This window comes from Lampetra fluviatilis, chromosome 25 (genome assembly GCF_964198595.1).
Source record: "Lampetra fluviatilis chromosome 25, kcLamFluv1.1, whole genome shotgun sequence".
Classification (NCBI taxonomy): Eukaryota; Metazoa; Chordata; class Hyperoartia; order Petromyzontiformes; family Petromyzontidae; genus Lampetra; species Lampetra fluviatilis.
Genome location: NC_136299.1, coordinates 7,595,996 through 7,623,750, shown reverse-complemented (window position 1 = coordinate 7,623,750; position 27,755 = coordinate 7,595,996). Strand labels below are relative to the sequence as shown.

General features: G+C 55.1%; 1 protein-coding gene across 2 annotated transcripts; it reads right to left on the bottom strand.

Moving 5' to 3' along the window:
• Window positions 1–256: 256 nt before the first annotated feature.
• LOC144941753 (inositol-trisphosphate 3-kinase A-like) lies at window positions 257–22,135 on the bottom strand. Of its 2 annotated transcripts, XR_013639263.1 has the most exons (8): window positions 21,439–22,135; window positions 10,353–10,485; window positions 8,991–9,276; window positions 5,761–5,965; window positions 4,924–5,025; window positions 3,600–3,671; window positions 873–3,000; window positions 257–552 (listed from the first exon to the last, which is right to left on the bottom strand). XR_013639263.1 is itself a non-coding variant. In XM_078868167.1 (7 exons), exons 1-7 carry the CDS (start codon window positions 21,964–21,966, stop codon window positions 2,767–2,769), a joined length of 1,560 nt encoding a protein of 519 aa, XP_078724293.1. In that variant the 5' UTR covers window positions 21,967–22,135; the 3' UTR covers window positions 257–2,766. The 2 variants fall into 2 exon arrangements, 1 of the variants encoding a protein (XP_078724293.1); XM_078868167.1 differs by having other exon boundaries at window positions 257–3,000.
• Window positions 22,136–27,755: the final 5,620 nt, after the last annotated feature.

Sequence of the window (27,755 nt, the reverse complement as noted above, 5' to 3'; positions counted from 1 at the left end):
GTTGGATGGATACGGGGGGAAGAGGAAGGGGGGGGGGGTTAGACTTAGTAAACTTGCACCAGTGTGTCGACCGCCGCGCCGGGAGATGCAACACGCTGCTAAGCGTTCCACAACTCGAGTGGCAGGAGGCCCTCCTTTCCGGCAGCACGGGTATCCAGCGAGCCCTTGCAGGGGCTGCGCCTGCGTCCTCGCGATTTCAAGCAACACGAATAAATAATCGCGCCCGGCGTCAATCATTAACACACCACGCGAGCCCTCCGTGCGATATGCCCTGAGTGTATTTCATGAGATAAACATTATCAAGATGTAATAACGATTATTATAATAGTACAAATACTATTATTTAAAATCTTGCCACCGTGCGTGTAGTTATTACAGTGGTTACAGGTACAGCAACAGCAGCAGGTTAATTGCAATACCCATCGCAGCGGTAATTGGTGACAGGATGAGAGGTCTCAATTCTAAAAGGTCTCATTTAGGTTCTGGCTAAGTTTAAGGATTTCCGTTTGCGTCTACAATTAAATTAAATTGAGCAATCACGCGACATAAAGACTTCGTATTGTAGCCTTAACGGGCTGTTGGGGCAAGTGCTGTTAGCGAGCGCCTATGAAGGCCTGAACGGCACACGAGGGAATGGGTGGCCAGCACCACGCCCGACCGCCTTTGTCTCCCCAGTGGCAATGCTTACACATTGCGCCAGGTACTCATTTGAGGCTGAGTCGACCTAGGGGAGGCCCAGAATCCGTTCAGATAATCATCACCGGTGTTGGCCGTGAGCGGGAATCGAACTCGGGTGGCCGGGTTTTGTGGCGCTAACCGCTACACCACCGCTCCCCACCCAATGGGACTCAACAACCAACATTCACCAATACTTTCGTACTTACATACACGCACTCACCAGCTCGTACACTTGAATAGACTCACTCACCAGCCGACACTCACCAATACTTACACGTACATACTTATATACACGAACTCACCAGCTCGTACACTTGAATAGACTCACTCACCAGCCGACACTCACCAATATTTATACGTACATACTTATATACAGACACTGACCAACTCGTACACTTACGCAGCAGCAAACACTCAAACGATGCAGGTACTTACAAATACCCATAACAGCCGCCATTCGCCACCACGTGCCAGTGATAGCACCACGGCGCTGGTGCCAGGCTAGGTGCACACTGAGGCTATCGCGTGAAGTGTCGAAGGCTCAATGGCAGGTCACGGGACAGACCCAGGTGCCGTGGGTTGACCGACTGAGATGACTGGCAGATTCCTCCACCTGTGCTACCCACTGCGGCAAATGCCCATATGCACCTATTGACACTCATCGACAGCACTCGCCAATCCAAATACGCATCTACACACTCACCAGCACGCACTCACCGACACAAATACCCATTTGCACCTACTGACACTCGCCAGCGCCAAACGCTCACCGTGTGAATATCCATCCACGGCATTTGTCCAGTTGATCCCACGCTCCTGCAGACTCGGGGTCACTCCAGGGAGATGGAGACCCCCAAACGCACGAACCCCCCCCCCCCGCCCCTCCCAAACCCTCCAGGGAATTAAAGTCACAGCTCAGAGAAACTGAGGGAGAGATCCGTCGCCTTCCTTCACCGTGCCGGAAATGTGGCAACTTTCACCAAAATCCGGTTGGAATAAAAAAAAACTCACCCCTGCACTTCATATTCAACCTGAATTGGAACAGCTTGTAACACCGGTACGGGAATTATTTTGCCAGTACATTAGTATAATGACGATCATTATTAAAATAATACGGTTTGTCATAAACCCATCAGTAGGATTATGTACAAGAACATTATAGGATTGCTACGCATAGGCGTACCTTTGTAGTCTAGTGGTAGTGCCTTACGCCGCTAATCCCTGCGTGCCTTTTCACGGGAGCCCGGGCCGCGATCCGATTTCCCCCTAGCCCCCCCCCCCACCCCGGGGACGGCTGGGGGTCGTGGGGGTGGGAGTCTCACCTACGGAGGAGCAGATCGACGTTTAAGAGCCGGTGGCTCCAGTGAAGTTTTCTCCCCGACCCCCACCCCTCCGGTTCACGAGGGGCTCGCTCAAAGCTCAACGGAACGGACGAACAAACGGGCGAGCGGGCGGGGGGGGACGGGGGGGTGGGGGTCGGGGGGGTGGGGGTCAACCCCGCACGGCCGAGGTTCACGCGGAAACGCTCGGAAATAAAATAAATAACCCGGCGCCCGTTTGGGCAGCGGCTGCGGCGATCCGAGTCCAAGTCCAGGTCCGCGCGACGACTCAAAACGCGGAACGCAAATACAAACCCGCCCCGATAACACGCGAGATTCGACGACAAATGAGAATCAACCGTAAGCGCTGTGCAAGTAAAATGGGAATAAATAGCGCGCACACGACGCCGGCGGTGGTGGTGGTGGTAGGTGTCGCTCATTACGGTGGCGGAGGTGGCTGAAGCAGTGGTGACCCGGGAGTGGTGGTGGTGGTGGTAGTGGCGGTGGTGATAGTGGTGATAGTGGTGATAGTGACGGCGGTGGTGGTGGCGGCGGAGGTGGTGTTTGTGGTGGTTGTCGGTGGTGGCACTGGTGATAGTGGTGGCACTGGTGATAGTGGTGGCAATGGTGGTGGTGGCGGCGGTGGTAGTGGTGTTGGGTGGCAGTGTTGGTGGCGTCTGAGATAGTGGTGGTGGCGGCGGTGTTTGCGTTGGCGGGCCGATCGTCGACGATGCCCACATCCGCGTCGCCCCGTTGCCGCGCGGCGTCGCTAGCAGCGCCGCCGGCCCCGCGGTTCGGCCCCCGCCGCCGCCACCTCCTCCAGGATGGCGACGAGGTTGTCCAGGCCGCCCAGGTAGCCGTCCTCGCGGTTGCCCTCGCGCCACGCCGTGCGGTGGTCGAGCGCCGTGCCGGGCGGCAGCGGCCGCGTCTTGCTGAAGTCGATCATCCACACGCCGGCGGGGCCGCCTGCGTCGTGCACGAAGAGCAGCGAGCTGCCGATCACCTGCGGGGGAGCGGCCGGGAGAAGGACAGCACAACCGTGGTGACGATGATGACGACGATAAAATAACGATGAGAATGAAGATAACAACGGTAACGAGAATAATAACGTTGAGAAATGTTAACAACGATGGCAATCAGACGACAACGACTTGTGTTGTCGTAACATCGCGCCGCCCTCCTCCTCCCCTAAGCTGCGGGGGTCTCCGAGCGATTCACATCTCATCACATCTCAAACGCCCCTCCCCCCCCCAGCGGCAGCTGTGTCCCTGTGCAGCACAGGGACATACAGCACAAGGACAGCTGCCTGCTGCCCGTCGGGCTACGGCGCGTGCGTGATAGCACCGTGACTACTACGACTACTGTGACTACTGGGATTACCACGGCCGTCGCACACCGCAGTATTCACCAGGGCAGCCGCTCTCCTGCCAACCCCACCGAACCCCGACCCCCCCCCCCACGCAACGCTTGCGGCGACCAACGCACGCGCCGGGGCCCGAATGGGGCCCGAATTGGGCCCGGATTGGGCCCGAATTGGGCCCCGCGTGGGTCCCGCGTGGGTCCACTGTGTCCCCCGTGCCACCCGTGCCCGCTGTGCTGCACCTCGTGTGAACGGAAGAACGGAGAGACCTCGAGCGCCGCTCGGAGTGCGTGGAGCCTCCTGATGTAGCTCTCCTGCAGCGCGCAGCACAGACGCACGCAGCACGGGTGCATCGCCATCACACGTCAGCCCAACAACGACGCAGTATTTATATAAAACACCATCCTGTCCCATCACACGTGGCGAATCTGTGGGTCTCTACGTGAGTCTATGGGCGTCTGTGCGAGTCTATGGGGGTCTATGTGAGTCTATGGGCGTCTCTGTGAGTCGATGGGGGTCTATGTGAGTCTATGGGAGTCTCTGCGAGTCTACGGGTCTCTATGCGAGTTATTCGTGACCTGGCTGAGACCATCAACTCGTTGCGCTTGAGAACTCGGTTGAATCACAGGCGGTGGCTGACACTCGGATTCCAAATCAGGATCTCAGCCGTGCCAGCTCAGTGTCTCTGCGAGTGGCATTTTAGAAACTTAATTAGGCCATCATCTTGCCAAGGAGCATAAACTATCATCACGCGAACTCCGCTCATCCTCACAGCAGCAGGGGCGGCTTTTGACTGGCCATCGAACAAAGACGGTGGACCCCGCGTCGCGCGCTTTCCGATGCGCTTCCTCGGCCGTCTGGAACGCGCTCTTCCGACATCAGGAAGCCACCGGAGCTATGCACTTTCAAATCACCTGCACTTTCAAATCACCTACGTTGAAAACAAATTTCTTGAGAACGGCGCTTTTTGTGCTGAGTTTGTCATCCTTCCCCCGCACCACCTGTTAGCACGGTTGGCTACGTACGGTGCGAAAGAAGTTCAACATACGTACACGAGCATCACGAACCCCACCACCTCCCCCTGATAACACAACATTTGTCACCGTCAGACTGATTCCCCGCTCGCAGCCCAGGTGCCGAGTCACCTTGAACCCAGATTCAAAACCCATGGTTCTCACCGTTGCTGGCCCAGTGTTCCCGTCAGCGACACGGCGAACATTATCATCATCCTCACGTGCCCATTACGTCCCCCGTGAAGGGAGAAACGGGCAAGCGGCAGCCTCAGGATTCAAAAACAACCCAGGATGCGGGGGTTGAGCGCCGGCCTGGTTCGACACGAGGGGGCCAGGTTCGTGTCAGGTGACGTGCCGTGTGTGTTTGTTGGACCGGCGTGGAGAGCCCAGGAGACCAGGATGTGCACGTCTCATTTGGAGCGGTGACCCGGGGTCACCGGAGAACGCCAAAGCAAAGCAAACAGAGTCACGGCCGTGACATCAAACGGCAATCGTCGCTCATCGCTCCCCATCACTCCCCCGTCACTCCCCGCCACTCCCCGTCGCCCCTCACCATGACGACGGCGTCTCCGCCCACGAACTCCTCGAGTGCGGCGCGCACCTCGTCCCTCGACTTGGTCCTCTTGAAGTCCTGCCTCAGCGTCCCGTCGCTCTTCTGAACGCGTCACAGCATCGCGCAGGCAGCGGCGGCGGTCAACGTGGTCACGGAGACGGTGAACGATGATCGCAGTGATCGTGATGATCGTGGTGGTGAGTGATGACCGTGATGGTCGTGATGATCGTGGTAGTGGTGACGGTGAGTGATGATCGTGATAATCGTGGTGGTGATGATCGTGGTGATGAGTGATGATCGTAATGATCGTGGCAATAGTGGTGGTGATAATAGTGATGATCGTGGTGGCGAGTGTTAATCGTGGTAGTGGTGATGGTAAGTGGTGATCGTGATTATCGTGGTGATCGTGGTGACCATGGTGGTGATGTAGGTGATAGTGATCATCGTGGTGGTGATGACCGTGATGATCGTGGTGGTGAGTGATGATCGTGATGATCATGGTGATGATCGTGGCGATGGTGGTGGTGATAATAGTGATGATGATGGTGGTGAGCAATGATGGTGGTGATAGCGAGTGGTGATCGTGATGATCGTGGTGACCGTGGCGGTGATGTAGGTGATAGTGATCATCGTGGTGGTGTCACCGAAAACATTGGTACTGTTGCGAGCGGCGACGATGGTGGATGTGGTCGTGGTGGTGACGGAGATGATGGTGGTGGTGATGGTGGGAGTGGTGACACTGGTGGTGGCTGCGATGATGACGACGACGATGACGCTGGTGGCCGTGGCGCCAGCAATTGACCGATAAGAGCGCCGAAATCGTCCTCCCCTCCTCACCTTGGTGGCCTCGATGCGGAATCCGAGCGAGGCGGAGGAGCTGCAGAGCTCGCGCCACTGCATGTAGCGCGGCTTGGTGACGGCGCCCCGCTCGCGCTCCAGCGCCGTCGGCGCCTTCGGGTCCACCGCCACCATCTTGGCGAGCATGTCGGCGCGCGGCTGGGGGTCGCGGCGCGCCAGCGCCAGCTCCTCCTCCAGGTACGTGCTGCCCCGCAGGCAAGCGCACGCACGGATGGACGGACACACACGCGAACACACGCACGCACGGGACACGCACGGACAGATACGCGGACACATGCACGGAGACACACGCACGGACACACGCACATAGACACACACACGGACACGCACGGACATACGCACGGACACACGCACGCACGCAAGGACACAAAGATAAAGGCAAAGATCCCCCCATATCGCCTTAACAGACTCTTGGGGCAAGTGCTGTTAGCGGGTGGCACCTATGAAGGCCGGCACGGCATACGAGGGGGTGGGTGGCCAGCACCACGCCCGACAGATCTTACGGAAACGTTGGACGTTGGAAGGCATGAACAGACGGACGAACGTTAGAATTGACAGAATGAACGTGTGGACTGGTGGTCAAACTGACAGACCGACGGACCAACGGACGGGTGAACGGAGGAAAAAATGGATGGAGGGACGGAGGTCACCACGGTCACCACCCGGGGTCACCGCGACACGGTGCGATGCGATTCGGTGTGAACGTTGACGGCGCCCACGACCATCGCGATATCGTTTTTTCCCGCGAGAACCGGATCGGATCTCAGCTCCCGGCACGTGGAGCGGATCGTCGGACATCGCGCGGCACGACTCGGAGGAGGGAGGAGGGAGGGGGGGGGAGGAGATCATCGCTGCCCCACGTGCTCATCAGGGTGGCCGAGCGGTGACGTCATGAGTGACGTTGTCAGAGGGCCCTTGCATATCAACATATCGGGCAATTCACCAGCACTGTTCAAGCTCGGCCTGACTCTGCTGCTGACAATAACGAGACACTCGCTAAACATCGAAGTTTCGCTCGCGTTGATCCAACGCTGCTGATGAGATGATCTTCTCCCCAGCAGAAGGCCACGGGTGGGCTGATGGCTGTGTAAAAGAAATACACTGTGTATTTTTTTTAAGCGGATGGGCAGATATGTGGAGGAAGAGGCCAATTACTGTGCAAATATATTTACTTAGTCCAAGCCCTCTGTGGGGTTTACCGGGGGGGGGGGTGGTCACTGCTGGTCTCCACGACTCATTGAGCCAGACCAATACACCCAAGGGGATCACACTACTGGGGATTAAAGTTAAACGCTCATGTACACACACACGCGCGCCCACGCACACACCAAACACAAACATCACCCCGAAGCCTCAACAGGTTTGGGGGAAGTTGCTGTTCAAGAGCAGCACCTATGAAGGCCGGCACGGCACACGAGGGGGGGGGGGGGTCACGTGACTCACACACAATAGAAAAACTTACGTCATCCACCTGCCACGCATACCCCGTGTACACCCCCCACGCGTACCCCGTGTACACCCCCCACGCGTACCCCGTGTACACCCCCCACGCGTACCCCGTGTACACCCCCACGCGTACCACGTGTACACCCCCACGCGTACCCCGTGTACACCCCCCACGCGTACCCCGTGTACACCCCCCACGCGTACCCCGTGTACACCCCCACGCGTACCCCGTGTACACCCCCACGCGTACCACGTGTACACCCCCACGCGTACCCCGTGTACACCCCCCACGCGTACCCCGTGTACACCCCCCACGCGTACCCCGTGTACACCCCCACGCGTACCACGTGTACACCCCCACGCGTACCCCGTGTACACCCCCCACGCGTACCCCGTGTACACCCCCCACGCGTACCCCGTGTACACCCCCCACGCGTACCCCGTGTACACCCCCACGCGTACCACGTGTACACCCCCACGCGTACCACGTGTACACCCCCCACGCGTACCCCGTGTACACCCCCCACGCGTACCCCGTGTACACCCCCCACGCGTACCCCGTGTACACCCCCACGCGTACCCCGTGTACACCCCCACGCGTACCCCGTGTACACCCCCCACGCGTACCCCGTGTACACCCCCCACGCGTACCCCGTGTACACCCCCACGCGTACCCCGTGTACACCCCCCACGCGTACCCCGTGTACACCCCCACGCGTACCCCGTGTACACCCCCACGCGTACCCCGTGTACACCCCCACGCGTACCACGTGTACACGAGTTTACCCCGTTGTTCATGACAAAACGTGCGGCTGAGTGGGCAGGTGTTTGCTACCATCATTTTAAACTATTTCCAAAATAGTTTACGGTTTGTTGACAACAGCGTGCTTGGCATTACTACACCGAGAGAGAATGAGGAACCCGCAAGGTGAGAAGACAAGGCCCCGGTTCACCACATCACCCAAACTGCCAACGGAACCGATGCGGAGCAACTCGGCAGGGCTCGTTACGGGCGGAAGGGCCGATGGCCGATGGTCGAGAGCAACGGCGGAGCGGCAGACGAATGAGGGAAGGCGCCCGAGAGGACGTCCAGCCAGGAGACGGAGCGATGGTGCAATCAGCCCGTGCGTGGGTGCTGGGCGGATCGTGGTGTCGCGGGCGTCATGTGGGACGGAGACAGCTTAGGGGGGGGGGGGGAGGGGGGCCTTGATCCAGCAGCGTTTGTGGCTCACAATGGGCGTGTCGGAGCCGCGCAAAGCGGTCGCCTGAGCGGCGCCGCAGGACCAGCGTGGCTACGAATGCTCGTCCGCCCGCCCGTCCGTCTCTCCGTCGCTTTGTCCGTCTGTCTGCCCGCCCATGTGTCTGTCCATCCGTCCGTCCGTCCGTCCGTCCGGCCATCTGGCCATCCGGCCACGTGTCCATTCATCTGCCCGTCCGCCCGTGTGTCCGTCTGTGTATCCGTCTGTCCGTCCCCGTCCATCCACCCAGCCGTCCGCCGGCCTGTCCACCCGTGTGTCCGTCGGCCCACGAGCCGTGACCGAGCGTGCACCGTAGCAGCAGCAGCAGCAACATTAGCACAGCAGCAGCAGTGCAGCAGCAGCAGCAACAGCAGCAACATTAGCACCGCAGCAGCAGCAGTGCAGCAGCGTCAGTGCAGCAGCAGCAGCAGTGCAGCAGCAGTGCAGCAACAGCAGCAGTGCAGCAGCAGCAACAGCAGCGGCGCAGCAGTGCAGCAGCAGCAGCAGACTCCGGCCCTCGCTCACCGCACGCCCATCTTGCAGTCCATTGCGGCCGGCGCTCGGAACCCCGCGAGCAGGTCCTGCATGCGGTTGTAGCGCTGGGACGACGAGCGGTACCGGGAGGGCAGCGCCGTTGTCGTTGTCACGGCGGCAGCGACGACGACGGTGGCGGTGGTGATGGTGGTGTCGCCGTGGAACTCGGGGACGAAGGGGCGCAGCGGCGCATCGCCCATGAGCAGCTGCAGGCAGCGCTGCTCATGGGGACAGAAGCGCTTGAGCACCGTGCCCGAGTGCGAGGGCATCAGGCTCCCTGCGGGGTGAAGGGGGGGGGGCCCGGGGGGAGCGCACGGCATGAGGGAACTATTATTATTATGATTACCATTATTCCTCCGGTTTACAAAACGAAATAATCGCTGAGTCTCAAGACGCTTTTACCAGGAGGGTCTTGCCAAGGGGCGCCGTCGTGGCTAGGTGATGTTAACTACCTCACCTGGTATGCAGGACGTCGTGGGTTTTATCCGTACCCTGACGCCTGCTGTATCCGTGGAGTTTGCGTGCCTCTGTGCCCGTGGTCGCGTTGATTTTTTCTCCTGGTCCTTCCGTTTATCCCTCCACATTTGTAAACGTGCATTTAGAGTATTTGGCTGCTATAAATTTCCACATGAGTCACTTCATTGGGATATCATTTGTGATAGCCATGCCGTTTCTGAAAGAAGAGCTATGTAGCTCAGTGGGCCTTACCGAGTAAAATAAAAAATGGTTTAGTGGTTTCGGCAGACAGGGTGATGCTGCTGCTGCAGCTGTGGAATTCCTGCCGAATCATTTGCGGTGTCATTTCTCAGTAATGGGATGTGGCTTTGGCCAACAGCAGTACCACTCTGCGCGTGTGTGGTGTGAGTGTGTGTGTGAAAGTGTGGCTTTAGCTCTGGGAGGAAAGCGTAGAACCCAGGCCACGTGAAGTGTCGAACGCTCGCTGGCAGGAGGTCACCGGACAGACCCACGGGTTCACCGAGACGATCGGTCGATGCGCCCCCTCTACCCCGCCCCCCTACTGTGCCAACTTTCACCCACTCGCCCACACGTCGCAGCACAAGAGGAACGCGCGTGACAGCGGTCACACGACAGTGTGGACGTATCCACGCGGTCATGTGACAGTGGTCACGTGACTGTGGTCAATCGCCTCTCACTGAACCTGTGACAGCCTCACGTGACCCCAACAGCCACTAGAGGCACTACGATTGCTTAGCTGCCAATCGTGTGGGGGGAGGAGTGAGAGGTCGGGGGGGGGGACAGTGAATAGTGAAATCATTCAATGCCTACCACACGCCCGACCACCTTTGTCTTCCCAGCGTTAACCTTTAAACGACCGCGGCCGAGTTGACCCACCTTCGTGGCCAGACAGCTGCACCCAGGAAGCACTGCGAGGAAGAGCGTTGTGGGGGGCGGACGAGGGGGCGGGGGGGGCCCCCTTAGGGCGGCAAGGCCCCCCCGTGTGGGAGTCCAAGTGGCGGGTTGCGGCCTGCACGGACACACGACAAGGACAAAGATCCCCCGTGTAGCCTTAACAGACTGTCGGGGCAAGTGCTGTTAGCGAGTACGCAACTATGAAGGCCGGCACGGCACACGAAGGGGGTTGGGTTGCCAGCAACAACGCCCGGCCGCCTTTGTCTCCCCCAGTGCTAATGTTGTTACACACCGCGCCAGGTACAGTACTCATTTAAGGCCGAGCCGACCTACAGGGAGGCCCGGGGAGCGGCTCAAATATTCGCCGGTCACAGCGATTGCTCGCGAGCAGGGAATCCAACTCGGTTCGCTCGGGCTCGAGGCACGGCGCGCTAACCACTGCACCCGCCGCTCCCCTGGTCGTGTGCAACGCCGAGAGACACGCGCACACAGACAGAGAGAGATCCGTGTCGAGCGTGAGCTTTCGGCAGGTTGGGCGCCTTCTGTCTGCACTCGTGAGGAACACGTGTCGGTGTTTCCGGCGACACCGGCGCCCGCTCGCGTCTTGCACTCACGCTCGCAGCGGAGGTCTAGGGCCAGACACCGGCGTAAGGCACTACCACTACGACCCGGCGACGTGAACATTACAACTGACATTCCGCAATGGGCAGCGAGCTGGGCGAGCGATGTGAATTCTGGTGATGCTCTAGAAGGTCTTAGGGAGAGCCGAGTTGGCGGTTTGAATTCTAACTCCGCTTCTAAGGAAGGGCCAAGAGAAAAAGAACCGCCAACAATGAATATAAACCCGCCCCAAACCGACCGAACCAGTCCACGGGGCGAACCTTGGCCGACATGCGGGTGGCTTGTTCGTACGGCGGCGGTCGTCCTGGGCGCTAAACGAAACGCTTCGGTCGTTGTTGCGTCACGCAAAACCACTCGGCGGGGTGGGGTGGCGGTGGTGGCGGTGGCGGTGGCAGGGAGAACAAAACCGCCAGTGTGAAAAGACTCTCTCCAGTTCTTGACGCAGCCTTGGGAAATGTTAATTCTCTGTCCAGCAAAAGTAATGAATCGGACAATAGGCATCCCCCCCTCCCCTCGCGTGGTATTCGTCACTCCACGTTATTTTACGAGGGGGGCGGGGCGGAAAACAGTTTTGACACGTGTCGTTCTGCCAAAGTTAATGTCGTGTGCCCTCCGCCACCCGACATGATTGTTGCGTACGCGTGCGATCATAGGCGGAGTTTTACTTCTATATTTGGGGGGAGGCGGAGGGGGGGGTTCGTTTTGTTTCTCACATTAGGAATCGCGGGTGCATTTAATTAATTATTCATTATCGTAAACTACTGAAAGTAAATTAATAAAGGTGACCAGTTTGGGGGGGGGGGGGGGCTTTGTTCCCCCCCCCCCGTGCCCCCTACCGCAGACTCCACCCATGATGCCAATGTATGAAAACTCCCAATCTCTCTCCTCCTCCTCACTGTGGTTTGAGACTCTTACCAGCAACACACAGGCACTCCTCTACTTACGAACGAGTTAGGTTCCAGAGGCACTGTTAGTACGGCCATTTGTCCGTAAGTCCAACTTTACTCCTGTCAATTCCACACTTGTTGTACGGCGTGTACACTAAACACGGGGAGTGGCTTGAAGATTTATATAATCTCATGGAAATGTCGATGCCACCGATTCTCCGCGTTCTGCAGATGTAGATGCCACTGGTTCTTCATGTTCTGCAGATGTAGATGCCACTGGTTCTTCATGTTCTGCAGATGCCACTGGTTCTTCATGTTCTGCAGATGTAGATGCCACTGGTTCTTCATGTTCTGAAGATGCCACAGGTTCTTCATGTTCGGTAGATGTAGATGCCACTGGTTCTTCATGTTCTGAAGATGCCACTGGTTCTTCAGGTTCTGCAGATGTAGATGCCACTGGTTCTTCATGTTTTGCAGATGCCACTGGTTCTTCATGTTCGGCAGATGTAGATGCCACTGGTTCTTCATGTTCTGAAGATGCCACAGGTTCTTCATGTTCGGCAGATGTAGATGCCACTGGTTCTTCATGTTCTGAAGATGCCACTGGTTCTTCAGGTTCTGCAGATGCAGATGCCACTGGTTCTTCATGTTCGGCAGATGTAGATGCCACTGGTTCTTCATGTTCTGAAGATGCCACAGGTTCTTCATGTTCGGCAGATGTAGATGCCACTGGTTCTTCATGTTCTGAAGATGCCACTGGTTCTTCAGGTTCTGCAGATGTAGATGCCACTGGTTCTTCATGTTCTGCAGATGTAGATGCCACTGGTTCTTCATGTTCTGAAGATTCCACTGGTTCTTCATGTTCGGCAGATGTAGATGCCACTGGTTCTTCATGTTCTGAAGATGCCACTGGTTCTTCAGATTCTGCAGATGTAGATGCCACTGGTTCTTCATGTTCTGCAGATGTAGATGCCACTGGTTCTTCATGTTCTGAAGATGCCACAGGTTCTTCATGTTCGGCAGATGTAGATGCCACTGGTTCTTCATGTTCTGCAGATGTAGATGCCACTGGTTCTTCATGTTCTGAAGATGCCACTGGTTCTTCACGTTCTGCAGATGTAGATGCCACTGGTTCTTCATGTTCTGCAGATGTAGATGCCACTGGTTCTTCATGTTCTGAAGATGCCACTGGTTCTTCACGTTCTGCAGATGTAGATGCCACTGGTTCTTCATGTTCTGCAGATGTAGATGTCACTGGTTCTTCATGTTCTGAAGATGCCACTGGTTCTTCACGTTCTGCAGATGTAGATGCCACTGGTTCTTCATGTTCTGCAGATGTAGATGCCACTGGTTCTTCATGTTCTGCAGATGTAGATGCCACCACCGCCATCTATTCCACGGCTGTTGAACTTATGACTCTCGGTCCAAACAGGAAACTGGACATATCTCTGAAAGTTCTTAAGTCGAATGTTGGAATATCGCGAAGTCCCTGTACTGAATTCACACTGCTGTTCAAGTCAGTCAGCGTCATGAGTCATCATCAGCCGTGATCCATCCACTGCTAGATGAAGGCCACTACCACTCCGGTGTTAGTCTTGAGCATCGGTCATCGGCCCGAAGAAGTCCTGCCCAGGCACCACATGGGTTTAATTAGCTATAAAACTAAACTATAAACTTTTTTATTTTACCAGGTAAGGCCCACAGGAGCTGTATAGATGTTTTTAGAAGTGACCTGGCTGTCACAAATGCGGCCGCCGACTACTCGAAACGCGTGATGTTGATTGTAAATGTGGAGGGGAAAAAACTCCCAAGGACCAGGAGAAAAATCCACGCGTCCACTGTGAGAGAGAGAGAGACGGAACACAGAAACTACAAATATGCAACAGGCATCAGGGTCGGGGATGGAACCCACGGACCCTCCTGTATAACCAGGCGAGGTAGTTCACATCTCCTAGCCACCGTGGAGCCCATTAACAGCGTCGGTGATGTCGTGAACCATGGTGACGTTCTCTAATCCGCGTGTTCCTCATTCTCGGTGCAGGAATTCCAAGCACGCCGCTGTTCGTGTTTGCGAGCACCCGGGCGGCTGAGCAGCGCGCGCTAGACTGTTATGAACAACGGGGTACACGTGGGGGTTGTACACAGGGGACACGTGGGGTAGGTGCTGGTGGTGGTGGATTACGTAAGTTTTTCCATCGTGGGCGAGTCACGTGACACCCCACCCCCTCCACTATCATCGCCCAGTCGTGGGTGATGTTGCAAGAAAAAGGCTTTTAGATTTTTTTTTACAAAAACAGGTCGCGAGAGTGTTTCGAGTGTGTGAATTCCACATTCCCATGCCGAGGCTATTCCACATATTGTCTTCCATAATTGTCCATTCATAAGAGGGCGAGTGCTGGCTCTGAAATATATACACAAAGACAAAGATCCCCGTATAGCCTCTAGCAAAATGTTGGAGCAAGTGTTTGGGGCAAGCGCCTTTGTCTCCGCGAGACTGATGTGTGCACACCGAATTAGGTACTCATTTAGGGCCGAGTCAACCTAGGGGCGCCACGGGCGCGGTTCAGATATGACTCGTCACTCTATGTGTACGCGGGTGTTTTTGTATATTGCGGGGAGCGGTGGCGCAGTGGTTAGCGCACCTAACTACGCATCCGGCGTCCCGAGTGGCGACTTCGATTCCCGCTCACGACCAATATCAGTGGTGAATATCCAAACCAGTCGTGGACCTCCCCTAGGTCGACTCAGCCTTAAATGAGTATCTGGTGCGGTTCGTAACCATCACCAAGGGGAAGACAAAGGGGGCCCCGGACGTGGCTCTGACCAAACCACGACTTCGGATGCCGTTCCGGTATTAATAGGTGCTCACACTTGCCCAACATCCTGTCCAAGGCGACAAGGGGGAAGGGGGGAGGGGGGGTGGCAACCTTTGTATTCGCATGCGTTGGCATATCCGCCTGCCAGGGTTCAGAAACTTCACTTGAGATCAAAGTGCACCTAGCCTGGCACACGCGCCGCGGTGAAGTCACGTCCGCATAGCGGACGCTGTAGTTGCCGTGCTTTGTCTCGGTGGCGGAATGCGGTGGCGGACGGATGAGTGTCGGGGCGCGTGTGAGTCCGTGTCGATGGAAACGATGCATCACGGCGCCTGTGCGCGTCTCTCTCTCTGCGCGCGCCACCAGACAAGAGATTACAGTGACTCACTCATTCATTCATCGGCCATGGTCAATCCACTGCTAGATGAAGGCCTCCTCCTCCCGCCCCGCTGCACTCCCCCCAGCCGATCCCTGCGATGTTACGGATCCAGCCGGCACCGGCACACGAGCCGTTTTCATCGCTCCGTCTCCCCGGTGGACGTCTCCTACGACGCGTTTCCATTAACTTGGCTGCCACTCCGGATGCGAGATGTTAACTACCTCGCCTGGTATCCAGGAGGTTGTGGGTTCGATCCAGACCCCGACGCCTGCTGCTGTATATTTATTTGGAGTTTGTGTGTGCTTCTTCTAGGGTCCTCCGCTTTTTCCCTCCACATTTGCAAACATGGGTTAGTAATATTCGGCTGCTATACATTTCCACGTGGACTATCATTTGTGATAGCGAAGGTCGCTTCTGAAAAAGAGTGATATTGCTCGGTGGGCCTTACCTGGTAACATTAAAAAAATGGTTTAGTTTAGTTTATAGTTAATTATTCTTGGCCATCATCAAAGTCCCCCTCTGACCGTGACGCATCCTTGCCCAAGCCCCACTCACTCACTTGCGTGTGTGTTTGTTTTAAAGAGCTTCAGTGATGTAATGCACTTGCGTGTGCTCTCTAATGCCCGTGTTCCTCTCCCTGTCTCTCTCTCTCTGGTTTCCTTCCCCATGTCCCTACCTCGCGTGCTTCGTTCCCAGTCTCCCTCTCTGTCTCTGTCTCTCTATCTGTCTCTCTCTCTGTGTGTCTCTCTCTGTGTGTCTCTCTCTGTGTGTCTCTCTCTGTGTGTCTCTCTCTGTGTGTCTCTCTCTGTGTGTCTCTCTCTGTGTGTCTCTCTCTGTGTGTCTCTCTCTGTGTGTCTCTCTCTGTGTGTCTCTCTCTGTGTGTCTCTCTCTGTGTGTCTCTCTCTGTGTGTCTCTCTCTGTGTGTCTCTCTCTGTGTGTCACTCTCTGTGTGTCTCTCTCTATCTCTCTCTGTCTCTGTGTGTGTGTCTCTCTCTCTGTCTCTCTCTCTCAGTATATCTCTCTGTCTCTCTCTGTCTGCCTCTCTCTGCCTGCCTCTCTGTCTGTCTCTGTCCCTCCTTCTCCCTGTGGTGACCCAATCCCGTGTTCGATCCATCCCCCTCCTTGCCACCCTTTCACTGGAATCAACTTTCCCTGTACATGGAGCAGCACTGCTCCTTGAACTCAACACTGCCCATAGACTCAACACTGCCTATAGACTCGACACTGCCCTGAGATTCAACACTGCCTATAGACTCAACGCTGAACCATAGACTCGACACTGCCCTTAGATTCAACACTGCCTATAGACTCAACGCTGAACCATAGATTCAACACTGCACCATAGACTCGACACTGCCTATATACTAAACACTGCCTATAGACTCGACACTTCCCTGAGATTCAACACTGCCTATAGACTCAACACTGCACCATAGACTCGACGCTGCCCATAGACTCACTGCCCAGACTCAACACTGTTCATAGGCCCAACACTGTACCATACTCAGCACTGCCCACAGACCCAACACTGCCCATAGACCCAACACTGCCCACGAAGGCAAAGACTCAGCACTGACAGTGCAAATTTAAGCAGTCCCCCCCCCTTCTTAACCTCCTCCCGTTCCTCTCTTAAAGCCTCACCACCTCGTCTCCACCGTCGGCCCCTCACTTCCTCCCTCCCCTACAGCCCTTCGTGACCCCCTTCCCGTGACCCCTTCACGTGATCCCCTTCACATGACCCCCTCACGTGACCCCCTTCCCGTGACCTCCTTCCCGTGACCTCCTTCTGTGAACCCCTTCACGTGACCCCCTTCCGTGACCCCCTTCACGTGACCCCCTTCCCGTGACCCCTTCCGTGACCCACTTCCCGTGACCCCCTTCACGTGACCTCCTTCCGTAACCCCTTCACGTGACCCCCTTCACGTGACCCCCTTCACGTGATCCCCCCCATTGCGGTCACTCATCCCTCGGCCCCTACGCTGCCCCCCCCGTAATCTAAATCGCTCTGTTTTTGTTTACACGTCAGACTTTAAAGCGAAGGCGCGCGCGTGCGCTCTATAAACATAAACTAAGATCAGGGTGGATCAGGGTGGAGGGGGGGGAATTGTTAAAAACAACACCAGAGTCATGGCAGGTCAACGTTTGCAAGGCTGTCAACTCACACGGATTAACCCCCCCCCATTCCCCCCGTATTCTTGTACAGGGAAATTGAGTTTGCAGGTCCATACGGCATACAGCCGTTTCAATACAGGCAACAAACATGTTTAGTCTAATTTGTGTTTCTCTCTTTGTGATGGGAGTTTGTAGGATGAACGTTGAGATTTATAAGAGGCACGGGGTAACCAATACGGTCTGAATTGTTCCGTGATGAGGTTTAGGCACTGATAAGAGGTTGACAGGTATGTATTGGTGAGTGTACTCGTGGTGAGTGTAGTGGTGAGTGTACTAGTGGCGAGTGTAGTGGTGAGTGTACTAGTGGCGAGTGTAGTGGTGAGTGCAGTAGGTGTGAATTGTTCTGTGATGAGGTTTAGGCACTGATAAGGGGTTGACAGGTATGTATTGGTGAGTGTACTCGTGGTGAGTGTAGTGGTGAGTGTACTAGTGGCGAGTGCTGTGATAAGGGGTTGACAGGTATGTGTAGTGGTGAGTGTACTAGTGGTGAGTGTAGTGGTGAGTGTACTAGTGGTGAGTGTACTAGTGGTGAGTGTACTAGTGGTGAGTGTACTAGTAGTGAGTGTACTAGTGGTGAGTGTACTAGTGGTGAGTGTACTAGTAGTGAGTGTACTAGTGGTGAGTGCTGTGATAAGGGGTTGACAGGTATGTGTAGTGGTGAGTGTACTAGTGGTGAGTGTACTAGTGGTGAGTGTACTAGTGGTGAGTGTACTAGTGGTGAGTGTAGTGGTGAGTGTAGTGGTGAGTGTACTAGGGGTGAGTGTACTTGTGGTGAGTGTACTAGTGGTGAGTGTAGTGGTGAGTGTACTAGTGGTGAGTGTACTAGTGGTGAGTGTAGTGGTGAGTGTACTAGTGGTGAGTGTAGTGGTGAGTGTACTAGTGGTGAGTGTACTAGTGGTGAGTGTAGTGGTGAGTGTACTAGTGGTGAGTGTACTAGTGGTGAGTGTAGTGGTGAGTGTACTAGTGGTGAGTGTACTAGTGGTGAGTGCTGTGATAAGGGGTTGACAGGTATGTGTAGTGGTGAGTGTACTAGTGGTGATTGTAGTGGTGAGTGTACTAGTGGTGAGTGTACTAGTGGTGAGTGTAGTGGTGAGTGTAGTGGTGAGTGTAGTGGTGAGTGTAGTGATAAGGGGGTTGACAGATATGTGTATTGGTGAGTGTACTAGTGGTGAGTGTATTGGTGAGTGTACTAGTGGTGAGTGTATTGGTGAGTGTACTAGTGGTGAGTGTAGTGGTGAGTGTACTAGTGGTGAGTGTAGTGGTGAGTGTACTAGTGGTGAGTGTACTAGTGGCGAGTGCTGTGATAAGGGGTTGACAGGTATGCGCGGATCTTTGCTCGGCGGGCCCTGCAAACGTCTTGGGCGAGACGGCATCCGCGGGGAGACCCGGCGGAGATGGAGCAAACGGGATCGGATTTTGCGACGCGGATCTAGGCCGCTCCGCACCGAGAGAGGGAAGGGAACGGATTGGGGAGGCTTTCATCCAGCGGTGGATAGACCATCGCTGACGATGATGACGATGATGATGCCTTCATTCGGAAGTTGATAAGACCATGGCTCGCGATAATCACGGTGCCTTAATTCAGCAGCGGATCGACCACGGCTAATGTCGATGGCGACGCAATCACGCAGCAGGAGGCAACGATTGACAATGCCGGATTACAACGCCTTCATTCAGCAGTGGACAGATCACGGCCGACGCCGCTACCAAATGCATATAACAGTCCCGTCGGCATATGCACAAGCCAACGGGCGATAAACAACCTTACAGGAGTGCTGATTGGTGTATACTATAAATAACACGTGGGTGAACCGATCGCTGCAGTACTTCTGGGCAAGCCTCTGCCGCTACCCTGTTAACCCTGACCTTAGCCTGACCTTAGCCTGACCTTAGCCGGACCTTAGCCGGACCTTAGCCGGACCTTAGCCGGACCTTAGCCTGACCTTAACCGTGACCTTAGCCTGACCTTAACCGTGACCCGAATCGCTGCGGGGGTTTGGTGATGGTGGTGGGGGCTGGAGGCTTGCCCCCCCCCGCCCCATTGTGCTCAACTCACGGCAGCCGACAACATTTGTTTTGTCCCACTGCATATCAATGCAATGCGGGTCACTCGTTTTCCACACGCACACACACAGAGAATGTTTTTTTGTTCATTTCCGCTGCTGTTGCTGCTTCTGCGTTTGTGTACAAACGACTCAACGCGTCCCCAGTCACGCGCGTGGCCTCGAAATGGGGAAAACAAATATTAGGCGACGTTTCGGGCAATGGCCCTTCATCATAGCACACAGCGCGCGTCTACTTCCACGCAGTATACGTGCACGTGAGTTATGTTACAGTGTTAACGCCACGGTGCATTGCTAAGTGCATACGTGGAGAGTACTGAGATAACACAAAACATGCTGGTAGCGAACACCTATTCAAGGCTGCACTACAAGTGTCTACCTGCCTGTGTGTGTACCTGTGTGTGCCAGTGTGTGTTAAGGGGAGCGGTGGTGTAGCGGTTTGTGCGCTGCGCTATGAACCTGGCAACCCGAGTTCGATTCCCGCTCACGGCTAACACCAGTGACGATTATCTGAACCGGTCCTGGGCCTCCCCTAGGTCGACTCAGCCTTAAATGAGTACCTGGTGCGGTGTGTAAACATCTCCACTGGGGAGACAAAGGCGGTCGGGCGTGGTGCTGGCCACCCACCCCCTCGTGTGCCGTTCCGGCCTTCATAGGTGCTTGCTAACAGCACTTGCCCCAACAATCGGTTCAAGGCTATACGGGGGATCTTTGTGTGTAGTGTCTATGTCGGTTTATATTGACTGTGTTTGCGTGTGTGTGCGCGCGTGTCTTTGCTGTGCCAGCCGTTATAGATGCTCGCTAATAATAGCACTTGCCGCAATAGCACTTGCCGCAACAGCCCGTGCAGGCTTCACGGGGGACCTTTGGTTGTCTCTGGACGTAGTGCTCAGTCCACACTCGCAGAAGAAGGCCCACAACACAGACATAAGCTACTCAGTGTACCTGTACACATGGACGGATGCTTCGACACACAGACACAGGTAGACACACACACACCACAACTACACATACAGGAAGACAGGTACACAATGTGTACACAACACGCAATGGCAAAGACCACCACCACCACCCCCGTGTAGCATCAACAGATTGTTGGGGCAAGCGCCTATGAAGGCCGGCACGGCACACGATGGGGTGGGTGGCCAACACCACGCCCGTCCGCCTTTGTCTCCCTCGTGGCGATGTTTACACACCGCACCAGGTACTCATTTGAGGCCGAGTCGACCTAGGGGAGGCCCAGGACCGGCTCTGATAATCGTCACCACCGGTGTTTGACCGTGAGCGAGAATCAAACCCGGGTCGCCAGGTTCGTAGCGCTAACCACTACACCACCGCTCCCCACATACAAAGATAAAGATCCCCATATAGCCTTAACAGACTGTAGGGGCAAGTGCTGCTAGCGAGCACCTATGAAGGCCGGAACGGTACATACACACACATACATACACACATGCACACACAGAACTGTAAATACCAAGACCACCCACCCACGTTTAGTTTCTCAGTTACATCCACAACCCCAGCAAGTGAGCATGCCGGCCTCAATAGGTGCTCACCAACAGCTCTCTTTCGCGGTCACCTGGCACGATGTGAGACAATAACCCAAACGGCCCCTCTCCTTATTATTTGTTTCTTTCGGTTAAGTCACGTCTAAAGATAAAATAATAAATTAAATTAAATAATAGAATACGACGTTTCGATTGCCTAGGGGAGGTCCCAGGAGCGGTTCAGATAATCGTCACGGATGTTGGCCATGAGCCAGCACCACGCCCGCGCCGCCTTTGTCTCCCCAGTGGCGACGTTGGACACACGGCACCAGGTACTCATTTGAATTCGAGTCGACCCAGGGTAGGTCCCAGGAGCGGTTCAGATAATCGTCACCGGTGTTGGCCATGAGCTGGAATTGAACTCTCCTCTCCATAACCCTCTAGACGTCTAAAGTCCACGCCACATTGGGTGTTGACACATTCCCATCGGGGGCCCGCGTGGTGGTCCCGTGCGAGTGACATTTCGGCGGCACAAGCGGCGCTCTGACGGACAGGTTTCAACATTCAGCGTCTCGTCATTAACGCCGGGGGAGGCTTCGGTGGCAGGCTAGGTGCACAACTGTGAGATCCTGTTGCTTACCGAGTGCTCGTTGGCAGCTGCCGTCTCCTTCTCATCGGCACGAGCAGCATCATCACCATCACCACCATCATCAGCATCACCATCATCAGCATCACCATCACCACCATCATCAGCAGCAATCTTCCCAGAGTCTGGTATTTCTCTATCTCCAGACCGGCTTAGCGTGCAACCGCCTTGTTCATTGTGAGCGTGCGCTGATGATGTTGATGATGATGCTAGTGATATGGAGTATGATGAGACTGCTACTCTTGATGATGATGATGGTGGTGGTGGTGCTCCTGCTACTGCTGATGGTAAACGCGCTGATGCTGCTTCTGCTGCTGTTGATGATGATGATGCAGACACCGCTGCTGCTGTCGACGTTGCTGCTGCTGATACTGATGATGATGCTACTGATGATGATGATGCTGCTGCTGCTGCTGATGATGCTACTGATGATGATGATGAAGACAGTCCCGAGGAAAGTTGTAGGCCCCGCATGGAGTCGCAGACTCGGGCGAGTCCCGTGGCCACCATCCCTGGCATCATCACGAACTCTCCTTCCCTCTCTGTTCTACGTCTCTCCCGCTCACCCCTCTCTCTCTGGGTTGCCCGAGGTGTACCCGACACGGTGCAGCAACCTCCGCGTTCTGTAACCTCACGCTCTCTCTCTCTCTACCCTCTTCTGTGCCTCGCTCACTCCCTCTGCGATCACAGATTCACCACCCCTCCTCCGGCTCTCTCTCTCTCCTCCCTCTCCTATCGCCATACCTCCTCCCTCCCTACCCCTCTCCCCGCCCACATCCTGTCCATCACCACGAACTCTCCTCCCTCTCCTATCTCCCTCCCCACTCCCCTCTCCTCCAAACTCACCGCCAGTCTCCTCTCTCGCCACTCTCCGCTTCACTGCGCTGTTGCCACTCCTCCCTCTTCCCCGCCCTCTCCCCTCCCCTGTCCATCACCACTCCCTCTCCTCCTCCTCCCTCTCTGCCTCCCTCATCTCTCTCCTCCTCCTCCCTCTCTGCCTCCCTCATCTCTCTCCTCCTCCCCGTGGTTGATGATGGTGCTGCTGCTGCTGACTGGGCCACGTGCTCCCCCTGTTGACGGCTCAGAGATCTTCTTGGTTCTTTCGGTAAAGTCACGTGACTTTACCGAAAGATCCAAGAAGATGAATCCCTGCAGTCACGAAAGCTTTAAATCGAAAGGCTCAGAGATCGGCCGTGGCTTGTGAGTCGTGAATTCCACGCGATGTTGTTGTTGTTTGTTGATCAGGGCCCATCGGTTGAGTGCGTACGCATGGAGGGGGGAGGCGGGGGGGGTAACCCTAATGCGCTCGCTTGCGTATAGGGGGGGGGGTCTACTGACAATGTACGTACGTATCAGGGACGTGCGGTCAGGGGAGGTAGGGGAGGCAAAGCCTCACATGTCATACTCCAATGAAAATAGCTGTTACTGAAAAAAAGAATAATAAAATAAAATAAATATTAAGATGCTTCCACTGATCTGTGTTATAAATGTCATTTCTATACGATTCCAATAATTTTTATAGTCAAAATCGCCAAATTTGCGGAGCTCCGCTGCAAATACAGGAAGAGACGGGAGGTGAGGCAGCGACGAGCTCAGCCTCCCCTCTGATTGCGCAACCCCTCAGTAACTGGATGGAGCGCGGGCAAATAAGCGCGTGTCTGTTACTATCTCAGTATGTCACCAATGTAATGTTTGTAGACCCCTTCATTTCATGTCCTCGCCTTCCACACTCCAGGTAACTTACTTCACGTACGTGTATAAAGATATTTAGGCTCGCTGGTCTCGTCATCAAACTGCAATGAAAAAGCACCAGGGGAGGCAGCTATCACATCTGCCTCACCGAGGGGGGCGTGTCAGACACGCCCCCCTGAGTGAGACCACGCCCCCTTAGTGAGGACACTCCCCTTCAGTGAGGACACGCCCCTCAGTGAGGACACGCCGCCTTCAGTGAGGACACGCCCCCTCGGTGAGGACACGCCCCCTCAGTGAGGACACGCCCCCTCAATGAGTCCACTCCCCCTCAGTGAGGACACGCCCCCTCAGTGAAGACACACCCCCTCAGTGAAGACACACCCCCTCAGTGAGTCCACTCCCCCTCAGTGAGGACACGCCCCCTCAGTGAAGACACACCCCCTCAGTGAGGACACGCCCCCTCAGTGAGGACACACCCCCTCAGTGAGGACACACCCCCTCAGTGAGGACACGCCCCCTCAGTGAAGACACACCCCCTCAGTGAAGACACACCCCCTCAGTGAGGACACTCCCCCTCAGTGAGGACACGCCCCTCAGTGAGGACACGTCCCTCAGTGAGGACACGCCCCTCAGTGAGGACACGCCCCCTTCAGTGAGGACACGCCCCCTCGGTGAGGACACGCCCCCTCGGTGAGGACACGCCCCCTCAATGAGTCCACTCCCCCTCAGTGAGGACACGCCCCCTCAGTGAAGACACACCCCCTCAGTGAAGACACACCCCCTCAGTGAGTCCACCCCCCCTCAGTGAGGACACGCCCCCTCAGTGAAGACACACCCCCTCAGTGAGGACACGCCCCCTCAGTGAGGACACGCCCCCTCAGTGAAGACACACCCCCTCAGTGAGGACACGCCCCCTCAGTGAAGACACACCCCCTCAGTGAGGACACTCCCCCTCAGTGAGGACACGCCCCCTCGGTGAAGACACACCCCCTCAGTGAGGACACGCCCCTCAGTGAGGACACGTCCCTCAGTGAGGACACGCCCCTCAGTGAGGACACGCCCCCCTCAGTGAGTGAATCTGGCTCTGACAGGAGCCAGTGCCTCCCCAGCCATTGACCTCACCGCACGTCACTGGTTCGTCGAGGAGACGGGGTGGGTGGGGGTGTGAAGCCTCGATAATAATAATTTGTGTACAGTGGCCTTCAAATTAGTTAGATAGTCCGGCGGTGGACTATCTGTTTGCTTAAACACGTTAATATTATTAATCCTTGATCGTTTCTGCGTGGATTAAATATCGGCCGTTCTATAGGATTGGGGGCGGGGGTGCGTCAGGCGTACGTACGCAGGTGGGGGGGGGGGGTAAGTACGCGTGCGCACAGGGAGGGGGGGCAGGGCTCAAGTTTTGACAGATTTTTGCGTTCCTACTAAATGGATGGCCCCTTATAGTGACAATGAGTCGACAATCAACATAACAAGAAGCGCCAACATTTGTTTAGAATTCGGTTAGCAGAAAAAAAAGCCACCCGCAATATCTCACGAGTAATATGTTCCTTCGTGTGATCTGTAATAGCGGGGTGGGGGGTGGCCTGGGCAGGCCTTCATCCAGCAGTGGATAGAGACCTGCTTGGCAGCGCCGTCCATAGGGGGGTGCGGGGCCCGGGGCAAATCATTCACCATGTGGGCCTTCAAACCAAACCAGAAGAGTTACATCTGACACCGTGACGTCGAAACGCGTCCCCCCTCCCCCCCCCCCCAAAGCGCGGGGCCCGGGGCGGTCTCCCTGATTCGTCGCCTCCCCTAGGGGACAGCTCTGCCCGCTGCGGGAGCTCAGGCAATTAAAGCCACCAGGTACGAGTGCTCACAAGGGATGATTATTTTATTTTATTATTTTATTTTAGTTTTTTAATGTTTTACCTACGTGACTTTACCGAAAAAAACTAAGAATATGAATCATTGCAGTCACGAAAGCTTCAAATCTAGAATTAAGGGATGATGAGATTCGGTGCCATAAAGACGGGGCCGCCGCTGGCGCATCTTGGCACAAGACGGCGGAGGAAACAGTGGAAACAAATGACGGAATGTCCAGTGGACAACGACCACGGGCTGCCTTGCCCATGGATCGTGATGACGACGGCGGCAAGAAGGCAGAGTGCAGCCAGTCACTTGTGCCGCGAAACGCTCGCTCGCTCCACGCCTCTCGTGGAGGTCAATGATTCACACGCATGAACGGATCGTTCACAGACCCCCGTTGTTGTCAATTCACTGCTGGATGAAGGCCCCCCCCCCTCCCCCTGCAACGTCGTGTCGGTCACGAGGCTCAAAGTGCATCTAGCCCGGCGACAGTTGTTGACTAAACACCAAAGACAAACATCCCCCCACCCCGACCCCCCCGTATAGCCTGGAGAGACTTTTGAGACACGAGGGATTGGGTGGTCAGCACCACGCCCGGGCGCCTTTGTCGCCCAGGTGGCGATGCTCACACATCTGAGTCGATCTATGGTAGAAGACCCAGGACCGGTTCAAATAATCGTCACTGGTGTATGATGTTCTTGGTTCTTTCGGTAAAGTCACGTAGAAGGGAAATAATAAATAATAATAAAATAAAAGTATAACAAAATTATTTTATTATGGTTTTATTTTATTATTTTATTATTTCCCTTCTACGTGACTTTACCGAAAGAACCAAGAAGATGAATCCCTGCAGTCACGAAAGCTTTAAATCGAAATTTTGGTGTATGATGGTTTGCCGAGAGCGGGAATCGAACTCGGGGAGCCGGGTTCGAAGCGGCAGCACGCTCACCCGGCTGCACTAAAGCCCTCCAACATCCACCCTCTTAGTAATAGGTTTTTACCCTTTCAACTGGTACAAAAACTGACACCTTTATACAAGGCATCATGTTGCAATAACCACAACACAAGCAGTCAAAATGCAAACAAAAAGAAACAACTCTGATGATGACAATGTAATGCACTGTCCTTGAAGTTGATTGGTCCACACCCGAGACAGCTTTCCTTAGAGCCTAGTCTCACGTGGTGTTGGACCAGATGACGCCAAAAGGCGTACAACTCAAAGACGATGCACCATCAGAGTATGAGTGCTCGGGTTAAGCATTTCCACCATTGGAACCTCCTTTGCCAGTAGCAAAATATGATAGTTTTACTCTTACCAGCAGAGGGCTCCACAAGGCTCGTGAAACCACGACGCTCCCATGATACAAACACAAAAGACGCTCGACACATTCAGCATGAACACGGCTTTGAAGCTGCGTGTGCTGTACAGCAATGGATCGTTGCATCTATCTGTGCGGAGCTTTGAGTGTCACCTCCACCCCTCCTCGTATACAGCAGCGCGGTGTTGGGTTTTTTTTCCAGCGTTCTCTGGCTATCTCCTCCCGCACATCAAAGCCCAACTCTCATCATCACCGATGATGGAATGAAAATATAAAAAAAACTTTTTTTTATTTCACCAGGTAAGGCCCACTGAGCTGTATAGTTCGTTTCTTTCAGCGACCTGGCTATCACAAATTATAGCTCAACGAAGTGGCTACTCACGTGGAAATGTATAGCAGCCAAATACCGTAAACGAACGTTGATTCTAAATGTGGGGAGACAAAATCGGAGGACCCGGAGAAAATGTCCACGCGACCACGGGGTGAGAGAGAGAGAAAGACATGAAAACTCCAAATATACAGCAGCAGCAGGCGTCAGGGTCGGGATCCAACCCACGACCTCCTGTACACCAGGCGAGGTAGTGAACATCTCACCACCAGGTAGAGGGGGATCTCTCTCTCTCTGGAGCTCATCTCTCAGTGCAGCGCGCATTCTGCTAGCAGTGGCGTGAGCGAGCACTTGCAGCCCTGCGCCTCTATCCCTACCCACATGGTAATAATAATAATATTATTATTACCCAGCGCAGCAAGTCATTCATTATTCATTTGTATTATTATAAAGCGCTGCTTTTTTTCCCGTAAGCTCCAGATGTGAACAAGGAGTTAAGTCTGCCTGTCACTTCTCTCTCGAGCACGTGTTTCCTCCTCCCGTGGCTTAAAGTGTCACGCATCAAGAGGTGTCGGTGTAGACGCAGCCCTGCAACATCAACAACAACAACGACAATGTTGCTGGCGGGAAAGGGGCATCGACTTCAACGAGTATTTGGCCTATTACTCCTTCACACCTGGCCAGACCGAGTGGACATAGGAGAGAGGGAAACTCCGTAAGCGACCGCCGCGTCTGGAGATCGAATCGGAGACGGGACCTCTGGATTGCAAGTCGCGGGGGTGGGTGCGCTGACCATTTGCACCAAGGCCGGATATTAGTAACTGAAGTGTTCGATTACAGCCCACCGGCTAACGTCAGCCATGGTCAATCCATTGATGGATGAAGGCGTCTCCAAGCCCACGTGTGTATGCATGCATTCAATGTAGCTTAGTGTAATAGAATTACCAATCACGTGGCTTTATTTAAATTTCAATACAAACCATTTTGTTGTTGTTGTTGTAATATCCCCTGCATCAGCATTCTCCCTTGAGACAAGTTGAGTTTCGTCTGGTTCAGACCGGTCTCTGGAAGTGGGGGCGAACCCCTCAACCCACTCACCCTCTTCACCCCTCACCCCAAAC

Bases quoted from the DNA above. Each gene is read 5' to 3' on its own strand.
- LOC144941753 (XM_078868167.1), bottom strand. From the start codon at position 21,966: ATGATGCCAGGGATGGTGGCCACGGGACTCGCCCGAGTCTGCGACTCC. The intron at 10,486-21,438 runs GTAAGCAACAGG...GTGTCCGTGCAG, and splicing joins CAGCTGCCAACGAGCACTCG to GCCGCAACCCGCCACTTGGA. The intron at 3,001-3,599 runs GTGCAGCACAGC...GCTCCCCCGCAG, and splicing joins CGTTCTTCCGTTCACACGAG to GTGATCGGCAGCTCGCTGCT.